General features: G+C 42.9%; 1 protein-coding gene and 1 long non-coding RNA gene across 2 annotated transcripts in view; both read left to right on the forward strand.

Annotated features, from left to right (window-relative positions):
- klf12b (Kruppel like factor 12b) overlaps nucleotides 1–12842 on the forward strand; it is a 34860-nt gene extending 22018 nt beyond the window's left edge. Inside the window, exons 4-5 of the mRNA XM_080786262.1 lie at nucleotides 8716–8873; nucleotides 9956–12842. Of these exons, the coding sequence (XP_080642388.1) occupies nucleotides 8716–8873; nucleotides 9956–10137 (340 nt within the window). The 3' untranslated portion in view covers nucleotides 10138–12842. The remainder of the gene's footprint in view (nucleotides 1–8715; nucleotides 8874–9955) is intronic.
- Nucleotides 12843–15774: 2932 nt separating this feature from the next.
- Nucleotides 15775–21475, forward strand: LOC308331043. Its single transcript, XR_013965539.1, has 3 exons — nucleotides 15775–16137; nucleotides 17481–17590; nucleotides 19324–21475. It is a non-coding gene; the product is annotated as an uncharacterized lncRNA (long non-coding RNA).
- Nucleotides 21476–22419: the final 944 nt, after the last annotated feature.

The raw sequence follows: 22419 nt of genomic DNA on the forward strand, positions 1-22419 counted from the left end.
CGAATAAAGCAAAGAAAAAGAAAAAAACAGAGCAAACGGCACTGGTAAAAAAATAATAATCAAGAAATCAATACAGCATGTTTTTTTAAAAGGTCCACAGAGAGGCCACAGAGTTCAGGTATAGTCCGGGAGGTCGTTCCATGGCCTGGGGGCCAAACTATAGCAAAAGGCTGGATAACCTTTTAGTGTTTAGTTTTGTGGGTGGAACGACCAGCAGCAGGGCTTGGGGATGAGGATCTCAGAGACCTTCTAGGAACATATGGGTGTATATATTCGAGGAATATGATTTTTTTTGATTGATTGATTGTTTATTTATTTTCGTGTCATGCACACCTTGTGCCCAACCCTCATGGGTTTATAAGACACCATTTCACATTTGCAATTATATCATGTTTTACAATACATAATTTATGCATTTTACAGCATGTTTACATTACATAATTCATTATATTACACCTCAGATGTATACAGAGTACTCTGTCTTCTTTCCCAAGCTTGACAAATAAAATCTGCTACAACGAAGGTGCCTTTGGCAAAACATATCTCCATTTTTACATAGTCATTTAAATCTAGGAAATCCCCACATATAGAAGACATCTTATTAACCAAAATATCCCTTAAGTCATCGTATTTAGAGCAGTAAAACAGAAAGTGAACTTCGTTTTCAATTTCATCTAGATCACAGAATATATGGGGGTGCCTGGTCATGGAGGGTTCTGTGTGTGATGACAATAATTTTGAAATGGATTCTATAATTTACTGGGAGCCAGTGCAAGGAAAACCTGTGTGTGCGTGTCCGTGTGCGTCTGTGTGTGCGCACGCGAAAATGCGCTCACACATTTCATACGTATATCTTGTGTATACGAGTGCTTATGGCACGTGCATACACACACACTGCACCGTGGCATACATCCCGACAGCACGGCCTATAGTGGGTCTGCAGACACCAGAACTCTGGTCCATCTGTGTTGAATGAGATGACTCAGGGCTTCCCTCTCTCTCTCTCTCTCCAGCCGACCATATACTGTACACTGTAACAGTATAAGTACAGTCTCCCCATCACGAAGCATGAGGGGGCTCTGTCTGGGCAGCCCGTCGTTGTTCAGCCCTGCCCCGCCCCGTCCGTCTGTCCGTCCCCTCCTCTGCTGCCTTATCCCATTCTGAACGGGAACCCATTTTGGTGTTAGCACTATGTTATGCTTTAGGTATTGAAAAATAGCAGATCTACAAGCTCATAGCGCGCCACCGAGTGGCGCGCTACGAGCTTGTAGGTCTGCTATTTTTGAAAAATCGAACAACAACTGACATTTTTAGAATCTGATCTCAGGTCAGAATGGGTTCATCAGACCATTGTGTGTCCAGTGGAAACCTCGTATGAATCTGATCTCAGGTCAGAATGGGTTATAGACCCAGAACAGTCATAACTATAGCAAAGCCTGGCCAGACTCACGTTAAACCCCCGCGGGACGGTTATTTAGACTAACAGCTAGGAAACTATTCCAGGACTCTCTTGCTTGTGTTTGAGACTTCTGTGCTAATGATGTAGCAGGAGGAACAATGCAGGACTTTGGGAAGGGGGGGGGGGGGAGGGGGGTATAAACGATGGGAATGGTCCAAGTAAAGCGGCTATGTGGTTGCGTCGGTGTTTATGGTTGAGATCTCTGGGGTTGAAACCCCAGGACAAGTCTATTGTTTATGTGTCCCACATTGGCCACGTCCCCCGCTTTGGCTTTTTAGGAAACACATACTGTACTGGTTTGGTTTGTTGGGCATAATAATCAGGTTTTTTTTGTGTATCTGGTGTGGTTGGCATTTTGCAACTCTTGTGGAACGGTGGTATATAAGAGGCAATGTTTCGTGTGAGTTGTGTTTTAGGGGAAAGGCTATACAACACACTACAGTATGCGCACGCGTACGTATGCACGCACGCACGCACACACGCACACGCACGCACGCACTCTCTCTCACTCACACTGCTGGAGGACTCAGGTTTCTATGCAGGTTATTGAAAGGAACAGGCGTGTTGCCCTGAGTGCCACACACGGGCACTGGGTGGTCAGAGGAGAACAGAGGTTGGCAGGACCCAACCTTTCACTGCCCAAGCTTTCACTATGGAGATAAATCACCAGCCCGGGCTTAAGCAATATGCCCCTGCCAGGGCCTGCCCACACACTCACTCCTCTGTGCGCTATGTGCTGGCTCTGTTGTGTGTGGGTAGTTCACTTGTGTGTTGTGCACCTGTGTGTGTGCAATACAAGCTTGTATGCAATTTGCAATTATATCCTTGTAGGTTAGTTACTAACACTAACTGTTATGCTCAAGGATGAATCCATATACAAACTTGCACACACACAAGACAAACTAACAAACATAATTAAAAGTTAGTATGTGTGTGTATGTGTGTGCGTGTGCTTGTGCGCGTGTGTGTGTGTGGTGTTACTGTGAGCGTGTGCATGCAGTATACTGTATGCCCGCACGTGGGTCTGCAACACTGGACAGAACAGCTGGTTGCAGAAGGAGGTCAGCCATTGTCAACAGGAACACAGACGTGCATGTTTTGTCAGTGAAAAACAAAGCAGTCCGTGGTCATCTTGAGTTACACGGAGCCCGGGGGCCACACAAAGAATGCTCTTCTTCAGCATTGATCCATTTTGTGCGGGAACCCCTTTTGGTGTTAGCATTATGTCATGCTTTAGCTATTGAAAAATAGCAGATCTACAAGCTCATAGCGCTACGAGCTTGTAGGTCTGCTATTTGTGAAAAATCGAAGAACGACTGACATGGAAACATAGATAGCTTTTTCAGAAAACTGTCAGGATGTAGAAGAACATTTTTAGAATCTGATCTCAAGTCAAAATGGGTTAACACAGCACTCGGACTCAATATGTGTACATTTGCGTCTGCGCGGAGGAGGAGGGCGTTGGTGCTGCTCACACACACACACACACACACACACACACACACACACACACACACACACACACACACTGAAACAAATATCGATTCCATCATTGCATTCTCTTTTGTGCCTTTTATCGAACGGCGTACATTGTTGGGGGCCTACAAACAACGCGTTGTGTTTCCATATAGGTGGAGCAGCAGTAGGCGTTGTGCTGTTGTCAGTGTGTGTGTGTGTGTGTGTGTGTGTGTGGATGATGACGGGACCGCCTGCAGCTTATACCGTCCAGGTATCCACATAAATAAATGAGTGGACGGAGGGAGAGAGAGAGACACAGAGACAGATAGATAGACAGACAGACAGACAGACAGACAGATAGACAGAGAGACAGATAGACAGACAGACAGAGCGATGGGGAAAGCGCTAGACGGACTATGTGTCATGTGTTTCCTGGGCAGCCTTCCTCCATATTCATGCGTTACCCTGGGGACCGGTGGATGGGCTATTGTGGGAGAGAGAGAGAGAGAGAGCGGACGAAAGAGGAAGAGAGGGATAGAGAGAGAGAGAGAGAGGGAGAGAGAGAGAGAGTGGGGGTGTGTGTGTGCTCTCTGCTGAAGTCTGGCTGGTCCCCAAGGACCTGGGGGGCCACGGAGACCAGAGCAGGTGGAGGGAGATGAGGGTGAAGGGAGGGGGAGTAGTACATCCCCTCACCCAGGTATACAAGGAGGATGCCTGATGGGCACTCCTCCAGTGCACACACAGGTACAGACGGTACAGGTACAAGGGGGATGCCTGATGGGCACTCCTCCAGTCAGTGCACACACAGGTACAGACGGTACACAGGCATAAACACACTCTTCTCTTTCCTGTCCCGTCCACCCCGTCCCCTCCCATGATTCCAGTATTCTGGTATAATTACTCGATGGAGAGGAACGTATAACAGAGTCTGTTTTGCCGCGTTGGAAACCCTCGCGTCGTCGTTGTTGTTGTTGCTGCAACCCCTTGTTTCCTGTGAGACATCGCAAGAATGTACAGAACGGAGCTTTATAGTGCAGGCAGCGAGTTTGTCCCGTGGAAAGCCCCCCCCCCCTCCCCCTCCCCCGCTACAGGTGACACGCACGCACACGCACATTTTTTATTCTTTGTTTGAATACCATTCATTTTTTACAGGGAAACACATGTAACGGGGTTGACAGTTCATGAGCACCTAAGGATACACATGGCACCTTCTCCTCCACACACACACACACACACACACACACACACAGACAAACTGCCTATAACAGCCGAAACAGAGCAATATTTGGCAAGTTGTTGTTTTGGCAGTGACACACGCATGCGCGCACGCACGTACACACAGACAGGCAGACAGACACACACACACACACACACACACACACACACACACACACACACACACAGTAACATCCTCAGTGTTCATGTATCCATTCTTAACAGCGAGAAGAATGTCTAAATGTAATTACAAAAACACAATAAAAAGACACTCCACTCGGTTACATTATAGTTCATTCACAACACAGTGTTAATTCAACTCTCATTGTTAAATTAACGCCGGGGACTTGTGACTGTGTACAGGCACACATTCTCTCTCATGGACAGCGGATGGGGGGGGGGAACAAAAGGGACCAAAAAAACAGAGGTCAGCTCTGTTTGAAATGGTTCTCAGCTGTGCTGCTTCCTCATTTCTTCTCTCTCATGCTTGGTTTGGGAGACACAAACAGAGACATTCACACACAGGCCCAAGGATGCCAGGGTGAGGCAAGGTTCAAGGCAGCGGGCTCCTCTGCCCCCGGCCTCGTATGAGAGGAAGATCACCGCCGACCGCCGCATCGGCTCTCTCTCACACACACACACACACGCACGCACACACACACACACACACACACACACACACAACGGCCTTCCCTTCATGCAGCTGCAACACGGCTGGAGTTAAAAAGGGCCAAGTTTGGAGTCTTGAATCGCCCGAACAGATGAGCTGTCAAGTTTTCACCCTCCGAGGCATATGTGTGTGTTTATAAAAATGTACTTCAGACTATCTGTGTGTGTGTGTGTGTGTGTGTGTGTGTGTGTGTGTGTGTGTGTGTGTGTGTCCATGAGTGTGAGTCAGTCTAGTCTGGGGTGGGGGGGGGGGGGGGGTGAATGCGTGATATGACAGCTGATAATATTAGAAACATAAACAGTTGCGTTGTAAATGGATTTCCAGATAGATTTGACGTCGTTGTATTGAACCCAGATGCATCACTGTGGAGATTATCGTCCGTCAGAAATGTTATTTTCAAAACTCACCATTGTCTGGAAAGAAAATGTTTTACTCGGACCAGGGCTGCAATAATAAGGCATAAGATTATACCATCCACAAATAAATCGCAACAACAGGTGGCAATCTCAGCAGAGTGGGAATGTCATTTAACTTTTCAAAGTGATTGTGACTTACGGTTGCTGTATAGGACAGTGGTTTTCATTGCTGTATTAGGACAGTGGTTTTCAGATTGCTGTATAGGACAGTGGTTTTCATTGCTGTATAGGACAGTGGTTTTCATTGCTGTATAGGACAGTGGTTTTCATTGCTGTATAGGACAGTGGTTTTCATTGCTGTATAGGACAGTGGTTTTCAGATTGCTGTATAGGACAGTGGTTTTCATTGCTGTATAGGACAGTGGTTTTCAGATTGCTGTATAGGACAGTGGTTTTCAGATTGCTGTATAGGACAGTGGTTTTCAGATTGCTGTATAGGACAGTGGTTTTCAGATTGCTGTATAGGACAGTGGTTTTCAGATTGCTGTATAGGACAGTGGTTTTCATTGCTGTATAGGACAGTGGTTTTCAGATTGCTGTATAGGACAGTGGTTTTCATTGCTGTATAGGACAGTGGTTTTCATTGCTGTATAGGACAGTGGTTTTCAACCCTTTTTGTGTCAAGGCCCAGTATTCATTGGGTATTTGAGCCACGGACCACCATTTGATTAGATTTAGCCTCTCAGACCCAAAACTTTGAATAATATGTTGTTGTTGGGTAAGATTTTGTCCACCACAATTCCATGCTGTATTGATGTTGGTACCATAGGAGAGATAACACGCAAACTAACAATTATTCTACATTCTTTAATTGTGTAAGAATTATAGTAAATGAAGTATAATGCAGATGTCTAATAATAATTTAACTCTTGAGAGCACTCTCCTCCGTGTGTCATCAGTGCTCATACCCGAGGCGGGGTTTGGTGAAAGGGCCTTTCTGTGTGGAGTTTGCATGTTCTCCCCGTGTCTCCTCCTAGGGTAGGTAGTAGGTATACCCTCACAAAAAACATGCAGTAATCCTGGTCTCTAAACTACCTCCCCCTGGCCAGCCGGGGCGCCTGATGGAAGGGAAAGGAACTGGTCGGAATAACGTGTTCCTTCCACGCGCTACGTCTGGCCGGGAAATGTGAAAAAGAAGCAGCTTGGACTCCTCATGCATATAAGGAAGCATGAGGTTGGAAGAGGAAGTGTAGTGCCCAGGATTACATTAGATAATTGACACTGGGTGAAAAAAATGGGTTGCAAAATCGTGGGATAAAAATTATAGTAAAAAAAAATATCTCTAGTGGTCCATTTGGTTACCAACTCTCCACATCATTTAGCTGCATGAGCGCTCAAGGACCACAATCAGGTGGTCCCTGGACCACTGGTTGAAAACCACTGCCCAGTGTTGGAGCTATATCCAGTCCAGACCTTTCCCAAACTATATGTCATAATCGCGGAGTCACTTTATGGATGAAGTCAGAACGTAAACATCCGCCTCTCTCTCTCTCTCTCCCGCTGGATGTCTGCGCTCAGAGCTTTGCCGGTCTAAATCCTGCCTCTCCGTGCACGCACGAACGCACGCACGCACGCACGTTCTCTCCACTTACTTTGCACTACTCTACTTTTCAGTAGTTCTCAGTGATCTCACCATTTCTTTTGCATAAGATGTATGTACCTTATTCTATTAAGTTTTGAAAATAGTTTTCCAAAACACAGTTTTTAACAACTTGCTGCCGTGTGTTATTTCACCGGTTACCTGGTGTAGGCAGAGAGACAGAGAGAGAGAGACATAGAGAGAGACAGAGAGAGAGACAGAGAGAGAGAAAGAGAGGCAGAACCGGCCCATGCGCAGTGAAACCCTAATTGTTAATTTAACTCAGGAGTGTACACTCTCAAGAGCTGAACGAGCACTCAGGATTTTACAGCGTGCGCTCATTTCCTGTGCTGCTTCAGATTGGCTGCAAGCCAAGAGCAACAGGTGATCCGTGTGTGTGTGTGTGTGTGTGTGTACTAGTGTACATGTGTGTTTTTCTGTATGTATCCCTGTGTTTTCTGTTGCTGCGTGCACGCGCACGCGATGTCCGTGTGTGTGTGTGTGTGTGTGTGTGTGTGTGTGTGTGTGTGTGTGCGTGCGCGCATGTCCATGTGAGCATGCATGCCTCGTTGCTACACAGAGACAGGAAGTGCATGGGCTGCGTGTGGTTGGAGACAGTTCACTGGAGGGGCCTGTCTGGCCACACCCACACCGGGTCCTCTCTCTCCTTCCTTCCCCTTACCCCCCTCCGTCTTCTGCCGCTTTCTCAATGTCCACACCGAAAACAGCTATCTATCTATCTATCTATCTATCTATCTATCTATCTATCTATCTATCTATCTATCTATCTATCTATCTCTGTGTGTGTGTGTATCACATTTGGAATGTGGTCATTACTCATTAATTGACAGTCACTAATGATGGGACATGGACTATTGACTGTCACTTCAACTACAGGCTCCTCCTCCCCTGGCTCCGCCCCTTTTCACCTTCCTCCTTTCCTTGGTGTGTGTGTGTGTGTGTCGACAAAAGATCTAGTATGCCTGTTATTACAATCTTCTAAATCCATGTACCCACACGCACGCACACACACACACACACACACACACACACGCACACACACGCACACGCACGCTTTGCTGCAGGGCTTCACGACAAGTGGCAACAAATTGTATATAAGGAGTAGTATTGACTACTTATTGGAGAGGAAATGTCATGCCAAATTGTATTGATGATGCAAACAACTCAGCAGTCATTAACTTTATTGAACTGCACGGAGAGAATGTGACACTCTTCATCCTATGATTGATGAAAACACAGGAGTCACTGGAATAAGGAAAGTAGCCTGACTCTCATCTGGTCCACAAGACACTAGACTGTGATGCAGTGTTATAGTGCCATCTATTGACCAATGCAATATTTCTGGAAAGTAGAAAAATAACTAGAAAGTAGAAAAAACTCAAACACTAAGAAAGACATAAATTCACATTATGCTGATTATTTTTTTAAATCTGACTTTACAACAAAATATTTCCTTAATTCAGCATCATGTGAAAATAAATTGGGTTACAGAATTATTTTTTATTATTCCTGAGTGTCAAGCAGCTTTCTTTTATCTTAAGTTATTTTTACTGGTCATACCATGAGAGTCTACATTAGGTGTTATCTCTTATCTCTTCACATGCAAAAGAAATACGATGATATTCTCCACTCGTATAGAGTCCACTAGGACTCTTAACCCATTCTGACCTGAGATCAGATTCTAAAAATGTCTTCTGACAGTTTTCTGAAAAAGCTATGTTTCTATGTCAGTCGTTCTTCGATTTTTCAAAAATAGCAGACCTACAAGCTCGTAGCGCGCCACCGAGTGGCGCGCTACGAGCTTGTAGATCTGCTATTTTTCAATAGCTAAAGCATAACACAATGCTAAATGGGTTTTAATTTAAGTGGCTAATTTGCATTCTGCTCTGTGTTACAGTTCCATGTCCCCGTTCAGTATTGAGAGCATCCGGCGCCCGCGGAGGTCAGAGTCTCCCGACTCCAAAAAGAGACGCATCCACAGGTGTGACTTTGAAGGCTGCAATAAAGTATACACCAAAAGCTCCCATCTAAAAGCACACCGGAGGACACACACAGGTCAGTAAACCTCTGACTCTGTAGTACTAAAGTATACAGGTTTGTCATTTATTCAGGGTTCCCCACAAGTCATGAAATTCCTGGAAAAGATTTGGAATTGGTCGACGGTCCTGGAAGAAATAGTTGGCTATGCATTGTTTTTGGGCTATAGAGCACCGAAGTCCTGACGTAACTCGCTCATCCCGACGATTTTCAAACACAGTTCTTATATGAAGCAATCTAAAAATCCTCCTATGGCGATTTCAATGCAACTAAAAAAATACATGAACCTGGGGACTGACGCCCTCTACTGAAAGTGACGTCAGACTTCGGTGCTCTATTGATTTTATTGATAAAAAGCTTTTTTTCCCCCCAAAACATGTATAATTTAACATTACACGAAATATGTAACATAAGTCGTTATTCGCCAAAAGGGCAGGGTGACTGCAGCCTAATGTGTACGACTATACGCGACAGCGTGATCCTAGGATAGGTGGCGCAGCAACACATTTGGTACAAACGTTGTAATCGAATTATAGCATTCTATATTCTATGCTTTATTGTTGCCACGCTGCCTGTCTTTGTGCATTGCACAAAGGAGTTATTGTGCTGAATGATTGTTATATTGGCCTTGAAATTGGGTTAAATATTCTGGAAAGGTTTTGGAAATGCATTGGTAAAACTATTGGAAACTAGGAACCCAAACTACCTCCCCCTGGCCAGCTGGGGCGCCTGATGGAGGGGAAAGGAACTGGTTGGAATAATGTGTTCCTTCCAGACACGGTACGTCCAACCAGGGAAACTCCCCCCTGTCAGGTGTAAAGGAGCAACTTGGACACTCAGGCATGAAGGAAGCATGAGTTAAAGTCCGTTGCTTTCCCCTTGTCCCCCATATAATGGGGACTATGTTGGCGGAGGGTCCGTGAACGGGTGTGAAAAATGGGTTGCAAAATCGTGGGATAAAAAAATATGTTTTAAAAAGGAAACTAGGAACCCATGCAGTTAGAGTCATTTGACGGAGACGCCATCAAAATGGACTCGCGTGCCATTGAGACAATTTTTGTCTATAAAAAATGTGCTTTTGCTGCCTGTTGTCTCTATAGGTGAAAAGCCATACAAATGCACCTGGGACGGCTGCACGTGGAAGTTCGCCCGCTCCGACGAGCTGACGCGGCACTACAGGAAACACACGGGCGTCAAACCCTTCAAGTGTGCGGACTGTGACCGCAGCTTCTCCCGGTCTGACCACTTGGCCCTGCACCGACGGAGACACATGTTGGTGTGACGGGGGAGGGGACGGAGAGACAGACAAGACAGACAGACAGACAGACAGAGAGAGATGTCCAACACGGAGAGGAAGTGCGCACGTGTTCGTTCAACACATGGCCCGGGGGTTAGGAAGGGGGAGGGAGGGAGGGCTGGTTCTCTCTCTCTCTCTCTTAAATGTGGTTCAGCTGGTCTGGATGCACGGTCACATACACATAACATGAGAACACACGCACGCACGCACGCACACAGATACACGTACACAACCCACTCGCTCACTCTTACCTGTCCCAGTCGCAGGGAGAGAGCAGGGAGAGATGAATGGAGCGCGTCCAGCACAAAAACAGGGTCACTTCTGGATTCTGTCACTGGGGTTGGAAGTAAATGGACCGCAGGATCTTTTATTGTTGTTGTTGTTTGGAGTTTTAATTGAAAAATCTGTCTTTTACAGCACTGTTGGTAAATGTTTCATCTAGATTTATAAGATGGACTTGTCCTCATTCATTTGGACGAAAAAAGAAAAAAAAAAAAGAAGAAAAAAGAAAAATGCAATCGCAACTATTTCCTCTTGGTATCTTTGTTTTAATTATATTGTTAAAATGGCTGCTTTTTCAGGCGTTCATAATGTGAAAGACCTCCCTGCGTATGGATTGGATTTGTTTGTGTGTGCTCTTTTGATCCGTCAAGCTTACGGGGACAGTAGGAAAAAGGACTCAGGCCTAGTTTGATCCACACAGGCAGTATTGTTGCACCATTCCTGTACTCTGCCACCTTGTGTGCCAGCATTGTAAACCAGCAGAGGGCGCCATCTCACCACACATGGGTTCCCTTAAATCTGCTGTTAGATCTGAGAGGCACCCAGGCCAGATGGGGACAGTGACTTGGGACACTCAAAAAAAGAGGGGGCTCATGTGTCCACTTCAAGGCCAGCAACCTAATCGGATGATATTCAGACCTTATTATAGCCACCACCGGAATGAAGCAAAAGCATCAGCAACCTCAACTCATAAACACATCCATGCCATAAGATATATAGGCCTAGTTAAAAAAAGAGATTTGCTTATGGTATTCTGTTGTACTTCAGACAAAACAACGAACACACAAGTGGCACCACCAGCAAAGAAACACATCATTTGTACGTTGATCAACTCACAGGGTTGGGAAGCCCCCCCAGATCTCATTTTCGCTATCCTTTATGTTGAGCCTCTTGGAAAACATTTTCTTTAAAAAAAATATATATCTTTGGTGCATTTTGTGCTGTGATTAGCAATCAGTAAAGTGCAATCTTATAAGGTATAATAGTTTAAATATGACAACTTCTTTCGTTTATTGTATCTTGCTTTTTATGCCTGCTTTGATTATATTTATCACAGAAAGATCACCACCACCACCCCCCCCCCCCCCCCCCCCCCCTCCTCCCACATCCAATGAACTTTGAAACAATCAGTGAACAGATATCCAGTATGTGAAAAAAAAAAAAGAAGAAACAGGCACCTTACAGACTCAATGTATGACAACTTTATTTAAGTTACATATTCTCGTATGGGGGTTTTTTTTGTCATGGAAATGACATGAATAAAGCTGACACGGGCTCCAGCTTGACTGCAGTGTTACAGGGACATACTGTACTAGTTAGTTAGTGGTGTCTGATGTACAATACAGAAGAGCAATACACACTGAACAAGACGACGAGAAACTATACTATCTCGTCCTCGTTGTTCTGTGTTTTGATGTCACGCCTAAATGAAGGTCTGCGATCATTTCACCCGTGCCACCGCCTTACGTTAGTACATTTACCTTTTGTCTCCATCCTGGTGTTCACTGGCTCCTTTCTACCTGCAGACAGCATAGCCTTGAATAGGGAACTACTCGAAATCCCCCCCCGTCCTTGAAATGTTTGTCTGTCTCACGAATGAATCACTTAAACTATAAACTACAATTCAGACCTTTGTTTGGAGGACACACAAACGCACATGCACGCGTACAAACATGCTTGCAGCACGCACAAACGTGTGTGTGTGTGTTTGTGTGTGCGTGCGCGCAAGTGTGCACATGCATGTGTTTTGGGAGGCCCATCGCACAAGTACACCGAGGTTTTTCATCGATTTGTTTCCTATACTTCAATGTGCTGTATGAGAGTTCCAGATAGAGTAACCCATATGATACAAGAGTACTGCTATAAATGCAGTTTTTGGACTGAGGCCAGTACATAGCAATGTTAAGCTATTCTATAAGAGTACTTATAAGGAAACCACACATACAGTACACAAACTGTCAAACACGCACACGTGTGTGCACGCACGCACGCACGCACGCACAAACATCCAAACTTTCAGTAAGTAGCCAATTCCAGGAAGTCAGTTACACACATCCACCCAATGAACGTATGCGACTCCCCTTTGATGTAATGAAGAATTATAATGTATGTTGTCATATTTATGTATATTATTTGTGCACACGTGATTATGCCCAGTTGTATTACCATTTCGGCAAAAAGCATATCAGCACCTTGTTTGTTTATTAGTATGATTTTCAAATTATTTTATTTCAGATGTCGATTTATACACAAAATAATCATCATTCTATTTTATCATCCATATACTGTGTAAAAAAAACATTTTATGATTGAGGGGCACTTCATCATTGCATATAACTATTTTCTGTACAAATGATCTTTTGAAATGTTGTAATATATGTGATAGTGAAAATAAAACTTAATAACAAGTTCGGCTGTATATACATTGGAAAAACAGGGCTCTTGATCAGTAGGTGCAGAAAATACATTTATACATGTAAAGTCTTTTTTTCAGAGACTGTAATTTATCTAATTTGATATACAGCAAAGTTGGGATATTGGTATAGCTAAAGCAGTTTATCATTCTGTAAATTTCCATGTGATGTTGTGTAACGGTTTCATTTTCTTTTGGGTTGTGGTTAACCAAGGTCATACAAATCCTTCTAGTTCAAGGCTGAACGCTGTCCAATAGCCAGTAACCAACCCTTTATAGACATCAACCATTTCAAGGTACTTAAATCCCTGTTTTACTACTTTACCATACCTGAACAAAAAGGTATAGTGGTCAAGCACATATCAATTCATAAATCTTTTGTCAGTATGACTTTTGCATGCCTTAATCAACTTTTTAAAAATGTTAATTTGACTTGAAGGTGGCTGTGAGCGTGTATATACACTACAGACAGGTTGTATTGTATTTCCCTCCAGTGCGAGTCCTCATTTGAAAGCATAATTTTGTAACGGTAACCAGGGTCAAAGTTATGCAATAACAATTAATAGTGCCTCATGTCACGATATGTTAATATCAAAGAGTTTATTTCAATTTCAACGTACAGTGTGTGTTTCAAATTAATAAATTGCATATGAGTAACCACCGTGAATTATGGAAAAGCACATGACGAATATGCAAATCTGACCTCCAATGTTTCGTGTTCTTTTCGCACTGAGCCTTATGGGATTGCTTCAAACACAGCATCCTCAAATAACATTTTCACGTGCTGTTTATGCCGCCCATTATTACTTTACTTGCAATAAGTCACTCCCTATTACAAGATGTTTCAAACAGAGTACAGTAATTCCCTTGAAGACAATGAGGGGTCTTCTGCTGAATTTTCGGTGGCCTGGCCACCAGTTGTAGAGTGACTAGTGAATGAATACTGATCCTACACTTTTTTTGTGTAAACATCTGCGTTTCTTTTTCTGCTTTTGAAGTTTTGTAAGTAGTGAAGCCAATGCCTTTGTTTCCAATTTCCTGATATTACATACCGTAATCGTTACTGTATTTATGTAAAGTGAGTGTGTTGTAAATATATTCAGAAACTTTCACTCTTACTGTAAAAAGTGATATTGCTCAGCATTGCTTCAAAAAGGGAGATCCTTGCTCATGGAGTTTCCGCATCTGAAAAAGAAATGTTCAGACCTAATATTTTTCAAAAAGTTCAAGAACAGGTGTCCTCTATTCATTTATTTTCTCCTTTCCCCCCCTTTTCTCCAACAGTTGTTTAAATATCGAGTCAGTGTTTTGCTCTTTTCTCTGTATTTTTCATATGGATGGAGCTGTGAAATTAAAGTAAGTTCAAACATATACATGTATATTAATATGAATGGAGGCATGAAGGTTAATAAAATTGCATTTTGTATGTAACAGCGGCACGGGGCTAGTTGTATATGTACTGGTGTTACTGGTATGAGGTTTTGATCTCATCTGTGTACTGTGATCACATTCATAGGCAAGTCCGGCATTAACCTAATAGGAAAGACATTTCAGATGATGCATATATACATGTATTGATTGATTGAATACTTTTATTAGCAGTTTGCAAAAAAAAGACACAGTGGCACAGATTTGTACAAAATAATGGACAAAGGATAACCCAATAAGCCCAGGGCTTGTTTCCATTGAGACTGTGTATTAAATTCATGGCAACATTGAAAGACAAACAATAATATACAATACTGTATATACTGTAGGCTATATGCAAAACGTCATAAATAAGATGATGCATAGATTTATGCACTTAATAGATAACCTTTTAGGGTAACACCATGAGCTAAAAGTATTTTAGTACATTGAACCTTTATTCTTCCAGGAAATGACTTCAGATTGCATTTGAGGGAGACTTAAATAAGGTTAAAAATTACTAAATAGCCTGGCTCTAGACTAAAAATTAGTTCAGTGGTAATATGAAATCAAATGTGATCTTATAGCTATCCCTATTGCTCCCTCCTCGGAAGACAACATTTTCAGAGGGGGTTCTAAATGGACCTTTAAGATCTGTAACTCTGAGTGAGAGTGTACAGATGTAGGGTATTTGTTTGCATTTAGTACACTCTCAGTCTCTCAAAGTTATGGGGGGGGGGGGGGGGGGGTCCTTGAAATATAGAAAGTTTGAAAACCACAGCTCTCAGAGCACTCAGCAGGGACAACCAAAGACAGCAGAAACTGCAGGTGGCGCTGCAGGTGCAGTAGCCTATGATATAAGATCTGGCCTCTGCGCTTAGTTTTTAGACTTTTTAACTACGGTCGGTAGTTATTTTTTTATAATGTTGTTTTGTTTGTTTTACCTATGAAGAAGAGAAGAAATGCTTTCTGGTAAATCAAGTTTACCAAGGGTAACTGGACTAAGCATCAGATACTTGTTTACAGCCAGGCCCACATGGAACATTTCATGGTAGAGGTTCAATGCCTTGTCCAAGGGCACTTCAACGGTGGTAATTTTAACGTGTCGGATCGCTGATTCGAACTGGCGACCTTCCGGTATCTAGACCGCTCCGCAATCCACTCGGCCACCGCTGCCTCTATAAAGCGCTATATACATCGACTGTATTATTATTATTATTATTATTATTATTATTATTATTATTATTATTATTATTATTATTATTATTATTATTATTATTATTATTATTATTATTATTATTATTATTATTATTATTATTATATTGTTTAAAAGTGTTTTTTGATTGAGGACCCCCTGGAATCCCCTCGAGAACCCCTGGGGGTCCCCGGTCCCTACTTTGAGAACTACTGTACCACCACGCACACCGGAAACTGAGCGCACCGGAAACGGAAATCCGTTTTCAAAGTAAACGTAGACGGATCATACTAAGCTAATATTTGGCAGCTGGCTGGACACAGCATACATACTATAGGGCAGGCAACACGGAAAAATAAACAGACGTACGTGTGCGGCGCATGCATGGTGTGCGACGGGCTGCCTTCTGGATGTACACTACTAGAATATAGACGCAACGTTCTTTTTGTAGTTTTTACAAGCAGATATTCAAGCGTGACAAGTTGACAACAATAATGGACATAAAAGAAGAAACGGTAGAGGTCCATATCAGGGAGCCTCGGATACAAGGAAAACAAGAATCCAGCCACGACGCGTTGCACGTAGTCTCCGTGACTTCGCCCTCATGTACCACCAGGTCCAAACAGAATTCTTTGCTTTCCAAAAGTAAAACAAAGAATAACACACGAAAAGAAAGTGGCGAAGAAAGGTAACTTGCGTCAGAGACTTATTTTGAATGGTGGTGCTATAGCCGGGATAAATCTAGAGTTGCAATACCCTCCATTGACTTGCTTGTTATTAAACGACGTTAAACTCACCAACATTGCAGCTGAGCTGTAGGCCAAGCTTGAATTATCCTCATTCAATCTGCCAAGCGTTTGTTTCATAAAAATCCACCATAGACATGTTGTTATGAGTTACTTTCTGTGCAGGTGATTCTTTTTCTAAGTGTTGGAGTTTGGAAGCACTCGTTTTTCTTAACGCGTCGCGCTGCTGCCTCCTGCATTATGTGCATATTCGAAACCGGTGGTACGCTGGACCGTTCAGTGACTTACGACGAGTGCTTCCAAACTCCAACACTTAGAAAAAGATTCACCTGCAGATAATTTCTTGACTGAAAGTAGCTCATAACATGTCTACGGTGGATTTTCATGAAACAAAAGCTCGGCAGATTGAAAGAGGATAATTCAAGCTTGGCCTAGAGTAGCTCTGATCCATAGCTCTAATGCGTTAGAGCTATTATAAAAAAAAATCTAGAGTTGCAAATTGCGTCTATATAGTCCCTCCATCTAGATTATTCCCTCTGTTTAAATTTAGGAAACTGTCCCCTTCCCTGGTTAAGTTTATGTATTCCCTGCAGTGCACAGATGTGTTCTTTGATCTGGTTATATTTAGGCATTAGAGTCAGGGCAGCCAGGCTTAGACGCTTTACTTAGTTAAGTGGTTGGTTAAGCAATGGTTGAACCAACCTGAACCAACCATTGCTTATAGGGCCACTTTTCAACCTATCTTCATATAACAGGTCCTCACTAATAATCAGGAACTCAGTCTGTGTCTCTTGGGAGGGCTGTGGGCAGTTCAGAAACCCGTCCAGCAGTGACATCATTGATGGGGAATGCAAGCGAATAGAAACTTTCTAGTCCTGAAAAGTTGCAACATAATTTAAGTTACAAAGTGCTTGTACAATCAAAACAATGTAAAACATCAAAATACAACAATAATGTAATAACAAAATAATAATAATAATAATAGAAAAAACAAATAAGCAACAATACCGGAAATGACTTAAGGAGGTGAAAAGGCCAACCTGTATATGTAGATGTGTTTTTAAGAGAGATTTAAAACTCGTTAAAAAACCGGTTAGCCTCAGTTCCTCTAGTAGGCTGTTCCAGAGCCCTGTTTTCTGCCCCCTCAATGTCGCAACTCTGTCTATACTCTATGGCTCTGGATGAGACTAGATATTGTCTCGAATTTGGGACATTGTGATAACATATGGCTCACAACACATTGTTGTTGTGGTTTTGTCTATTTACATTTGTCTCCATTTTCCAGAACTGAGACATTACGGGAGACCAGACGTGCATTCTGCTGTTCCTTTAATGGCTGCAAAGCTATGTACACCAGAAGAACCCACCTGAACATACACTTGAGGAGACATTCAGGTCTGTACCGTCTGTAGCTTTGAATTTGTGTACAGTGACTATGCTACTGTATGTGTTGGTGACGGGTATAGAGTTAAGACAGCTCGATGAGTTGCTATGGTTTCTATGGTCACCTGGTGTTGGGTGGTACGTCAGACAGGTAGTAAAGTCAGCTGTTCACCGATGGCGTTTCATGAATGGAAGGAGAGGGGGTGAACGACGGGAAATTCCAACTTTGCTGTCCGCTTTACAAACGCTAAGACAACACCATGCTGCTATCTGTATACTATTTGCACTACGCACTTTGTTATGAATGATGTTGCTAAATACATTTTTTAATACACCTTAAATGAACGAAACGCAGTACACTGGAGAAGTGAGTTGGCATGCAGTACATTTCCCCGCTTTTAGCCTCGGTGGCTTAATACGTTTCTCGCCATACATTTGTCAGCGAAGAGTGACACAAACGAATGTATTGGAGCCACGGAAGGACCGGACAAGTCACGCTTTGGATGCGGAGCAAGCGAGTAATGCACGTCATGCAAACAATGGAATGATCTCACACGCACGGACGCACACACACACACACACACACACACACACACACACATCAAGGAGCGCATCAAATGACCAGCAGTAACGTATATACAGCACACAACACGACCCGTTTCGTTCAGTGCTGTTTGGAAATCGGAACAGTCTGAGCTGGTTCTGTGAACTTCTGCCGCTGAGTGGTAACTGTCATTGTGTTAAATACGCTGTGGATGTGAGAGCGGCCCGCCGGGCTAAATCTTGCCTATTGTGTGTGTCAAACAATTAACGTGCACTGTTCTTTGCGATCGCTGTGGCTGTTCTATGTGTCTGGCTTGCATTGGATTCTCATTGTGTCATTTGCTTGTGCATTCAAAATTAGTGGAACAAAAGTTGATTCAAACGTTGGGAAACAGGACAAGGAAAAAATAAATCTCACTGAAAAGGCTCTTGCAAATAAAATCTAGTCAATTCAAAAGGAAAGTGGATGAAATAAAGGCACTGACAACCTCTATCAAAGAGCTCATGAAATGCCTTACAATCATTCAGCCTATTCTTGCAAGGATGTTGCAATGCCATGAAGAATGTGTACAACCTCTGTGACTTGAATACATCTGCAAACATGTCTCTGTAAAGCGCCTTGGACAAAGGCACTATATAAATGCACCATTTACCATTTTGCTGATATTGTAACTTTTATTCAGCGGCAACAAGCGAGAATCGCTACAGACCCTGTAGTCGGAGATATACAAGATGCTCCAATGATGGATCTTTCAAGGAAAGTGGCAGCTAAACCTACGCCTCGTTTCCAGGCTAGAGGGAGCAGTTTTGCCACAACATTGTCTACTGTTATTTGGAACACGAAGCCAAAGATGGATCCGAGAAGACTTTTCTGCAGGAAGAGTGGACACATGCACTGGAGTCGTGTACTTGGAGGGGAGAGCTCACAGTGAGAAGAATGGAGTTTGCTTTCGGATGCTTGTGCACTGGGCACATTAACAGAATGTGTACAGAATGTTTGTCTTACAAGACATGTGGCTCACGGCACCCGACCGTACTTCACATCCACTCTGAGATTGGAGATACACTATGTATAAATTGTATACAGCTACATATGATTAATCTGCATTTAATCCAGAGCAATTTATCATTCAACAGAGATCATCATAATGTGACTTTTAGGCGTCTTGTCTGTATGCTTTTTTGTTTCTGTTGTCTCATAGGTTACAAGCCACACAAATGCGACTGGGCCGGCTGCACGTGGAGCTTCACGCGCTCCGACGAGCTGAATCGGCACTACAGGAAACACACGGGCGAGAAGCCGTTCCAGTGTGAAGCCCCCGACTGTGAACGCGGCTTCACCAGGTCCGACCACTTAACCAAGCATGTGCGGAGAAGACATCCCGAGCAACTGCTGTAGTGAGGCAGATGGAAGAAGAGACAAATGGAGAGAGATGTCACAGTCAACCACAGAGCTTGACCTGACACACTATGAGGTTGGGGGGCTAAGGGCCGATTCATACTCCTATTTAGTGCAGAAAAAAAGTTTCGTTTCGGGACAAGCCCCCAGAATGGCTGGCCACGAAACATAGTGGTCAGAGCTGGAACTGCAGGCGGGCCCTGCATTTTGCACGAGGAAACCCCGTGCAGCTGGGGTTTAACATTGAGCGCTCGTTTCCGCATTTGACCACCAACTATTGGTGGTCAAATGCGGAAGTAGAGCGTTCTTCCGGGGGCTTCAAAATGCCACTGAGCAACTTCCATTGAAATTAATAACAGGGGGTGGAGCTGTCCGCCCTCTATCCTTTATAACTCTTATGGTCCCTGACCCGAATTTAGTCAGGCTCTATAAAAGTAAATTCATACTCCCTCATGGCTAATGCCGAAGTCGCTTCTTAGAGGTCCTTGACATGAATTTACCGGGTAATGAGCTGCGCACCGCGGGTACATATACATTTTCTCGCCATTTCTACCCCTTGCATCGCCTTGTCTGACAACCGTAGGCTGACAAGTGACAACACTTGCAGCCAGATCGCATGGCCTGTGAGTGTGAGAGCTCATTTCCCGGGCCACAAGTATTTGGAAGTTTGGCGACAATTTGAACTCGAAGCTGGGCTGAATGAATGAGGAAATACAGCTGTAGTGCCGAAATGATGGAGTCGTCAGAAACTTTCAGTGGTACCGAAGCGCTGACTTTTGGACGGTTCCCGACCCTCGAACCTCGAATGACATCACATTGTAGTCTCTACAAAGCCGAACCAACTTTTTTGGCTATAAAATAAGAGTATGAATTGGCCCTTAGAAAAACTGTTAAACTCTTTGGTTCGAACCTATGTATGCTGGAAAACTTAATTGAAATACAGCAGATTTTCTTTTCCTATATGGTATATATATATATTGAGAAACCCGCTCTCTTGCCATGAGATAAAACAAATGAATAATTCTTCATGTATTACTCTATAGCCTCATTTTAATAAGGTTATGTAAATGGAATAAATAAAAGCCTGGGTTATTGAAGTTTAACGGAGAAGAAAAATGCATCACTCCAAGTGATGAGCTGTTATCAACATGCAACAATCTACCTTGACGGCTACAAAAAAAAAACCTACATTCAGTCAGACTCGAATCGAAATAGCCTGAAATGTTGTTTAAATGAAATGAAAGCACCCAGTTCCAAGATTACTGGGAAACTACTTACTGGGATCTGCGGACAGCAAGGGTGGGGTGTAACTTTAGTGTAGCTTGCCGTTTGCAGAGGCCAGCTACTCTGCAAGGTTACAGTGGGCCTAATGGGGCCAAGCGAGAACTCGCAAAGGGAGATTAGTATTGTATTTTCTTTTAAATTCAAAACTAATTTTCACATTCAAATGTTCGTTTATTTTTTATATTGAAATGTAGGTTTGACTATCGAATATCAGTCAATAGTTCTAGTTCTCGGTCGTTTAATAAATTGCAAATGCTTTTGCACGTACATGCAAATGTTTCACAATTGTCTATTGCCTCCATAATCAATTGCTTATTTCATGTTGAACAAAAATGAATTTTACTGGTCTTACCCTCCAAAACATCTAAGCATTTGTTCAACGGTTGAATCAGTTATAATCTGTAATGCATTTTATTTTAGTTGACTAAATGTATTTGTATTAATACTGCATTTTTTTTGTCCTGAATTGTTTAATTGCTCTCATGCGAGTATTGGCTTTCTAGTGAAGAGCCAGGAGTAGTTGAAAGACTACTGTAATTCTCCATACTATCCAGCACTGCACGTACAGTTATGCCTAAGGGGTGTTCCCTATGTTTATGTTCCTCAATATGTTTTTCTTTGTGCTGTGCAGTACTGTAAAACAGCTCTGAAATAAAAACCTAATTATACACCCAAAACTATAATTCATAGTTTTAGTTTTTCAGTTCATTTCTGGATTGGGTTGAAGATGTTCAGTTTAGTTTCTATAGTTTATTAGTTTCTAGTTATTGTAGTATCCAAGGTATTTCTCAGGGGCAAGATGAACAAAGTGCAATCCCATCGTAGTGAGAAAGCTAGGGGGAGATTCATTGAACATGTGAAGCTCAAACAGCATCACTTGACGCTGTCCCTGATTTGTCTAGGACCACAGTATTTAACCAGTATTTTTAAAACCCAGACAGGTTTTAAGTTGCTTGATTCAATATTTTGATATTTTATATAAATGCTACCCCCTCTCATTTAAAAGGCCATTTAACTTCCAACTCTATTTTAACTATATGGTAGACTCATTGTTATGAAATTGCAGTAGATCAGCAGTTTCTGAAAAACTCAGACCAGCCTCTTTGCCATCACCCACCATGCCAAGTTAAAAGGCATTACATCACCTATATTTATCCATTCTGATGCTGGGTTTGAACTGTAGTATCAGATCGTCCTGACCTTATTTACAATGGAGCAGTTTCTTGTAGGAAAGGCCAAGACTATTGCAAGAACAAATTCACAAACAATATTCAGTCTGCAGGTATGCTGTGCTCTGCCTCCTTGTGCATTGTAACCAGCAGAGGGCACCATCTCACCATACATGGGTTTCCCAAGGTGTTTCATCTGAGGCAGACATGTGACTTGGGAGGACTTCCGACTTGAGGGTTGTTTGAAATGGTGCCCACTGCCCAGCGAACAACAAACAAACAACAAAGTATCCATACCATAAGATGTAAGTATGCCCTTATGAGGAAACACTCTAATGAAGCACCAGCCACTTAAACTCAATAGCCATTATGCCAATAAGACGCAATGACAAGTGAACATATGCTGTTGCTGCAACACTAAAATAAACCGTAATTTGAAACCTTCA

This window comes from Protomyctophum bolini, assembly GCF_963924005.1.
Source record: "Protomyctophum bolini genome assembly, chromosome: 16".
Taxonomy (NCBI): Eukaryota; Metazoa; Chordata; class Actinopteri; order Myctophiformes; family Myctophidae; genus Protomyctophum; species Protomyctophum bolini.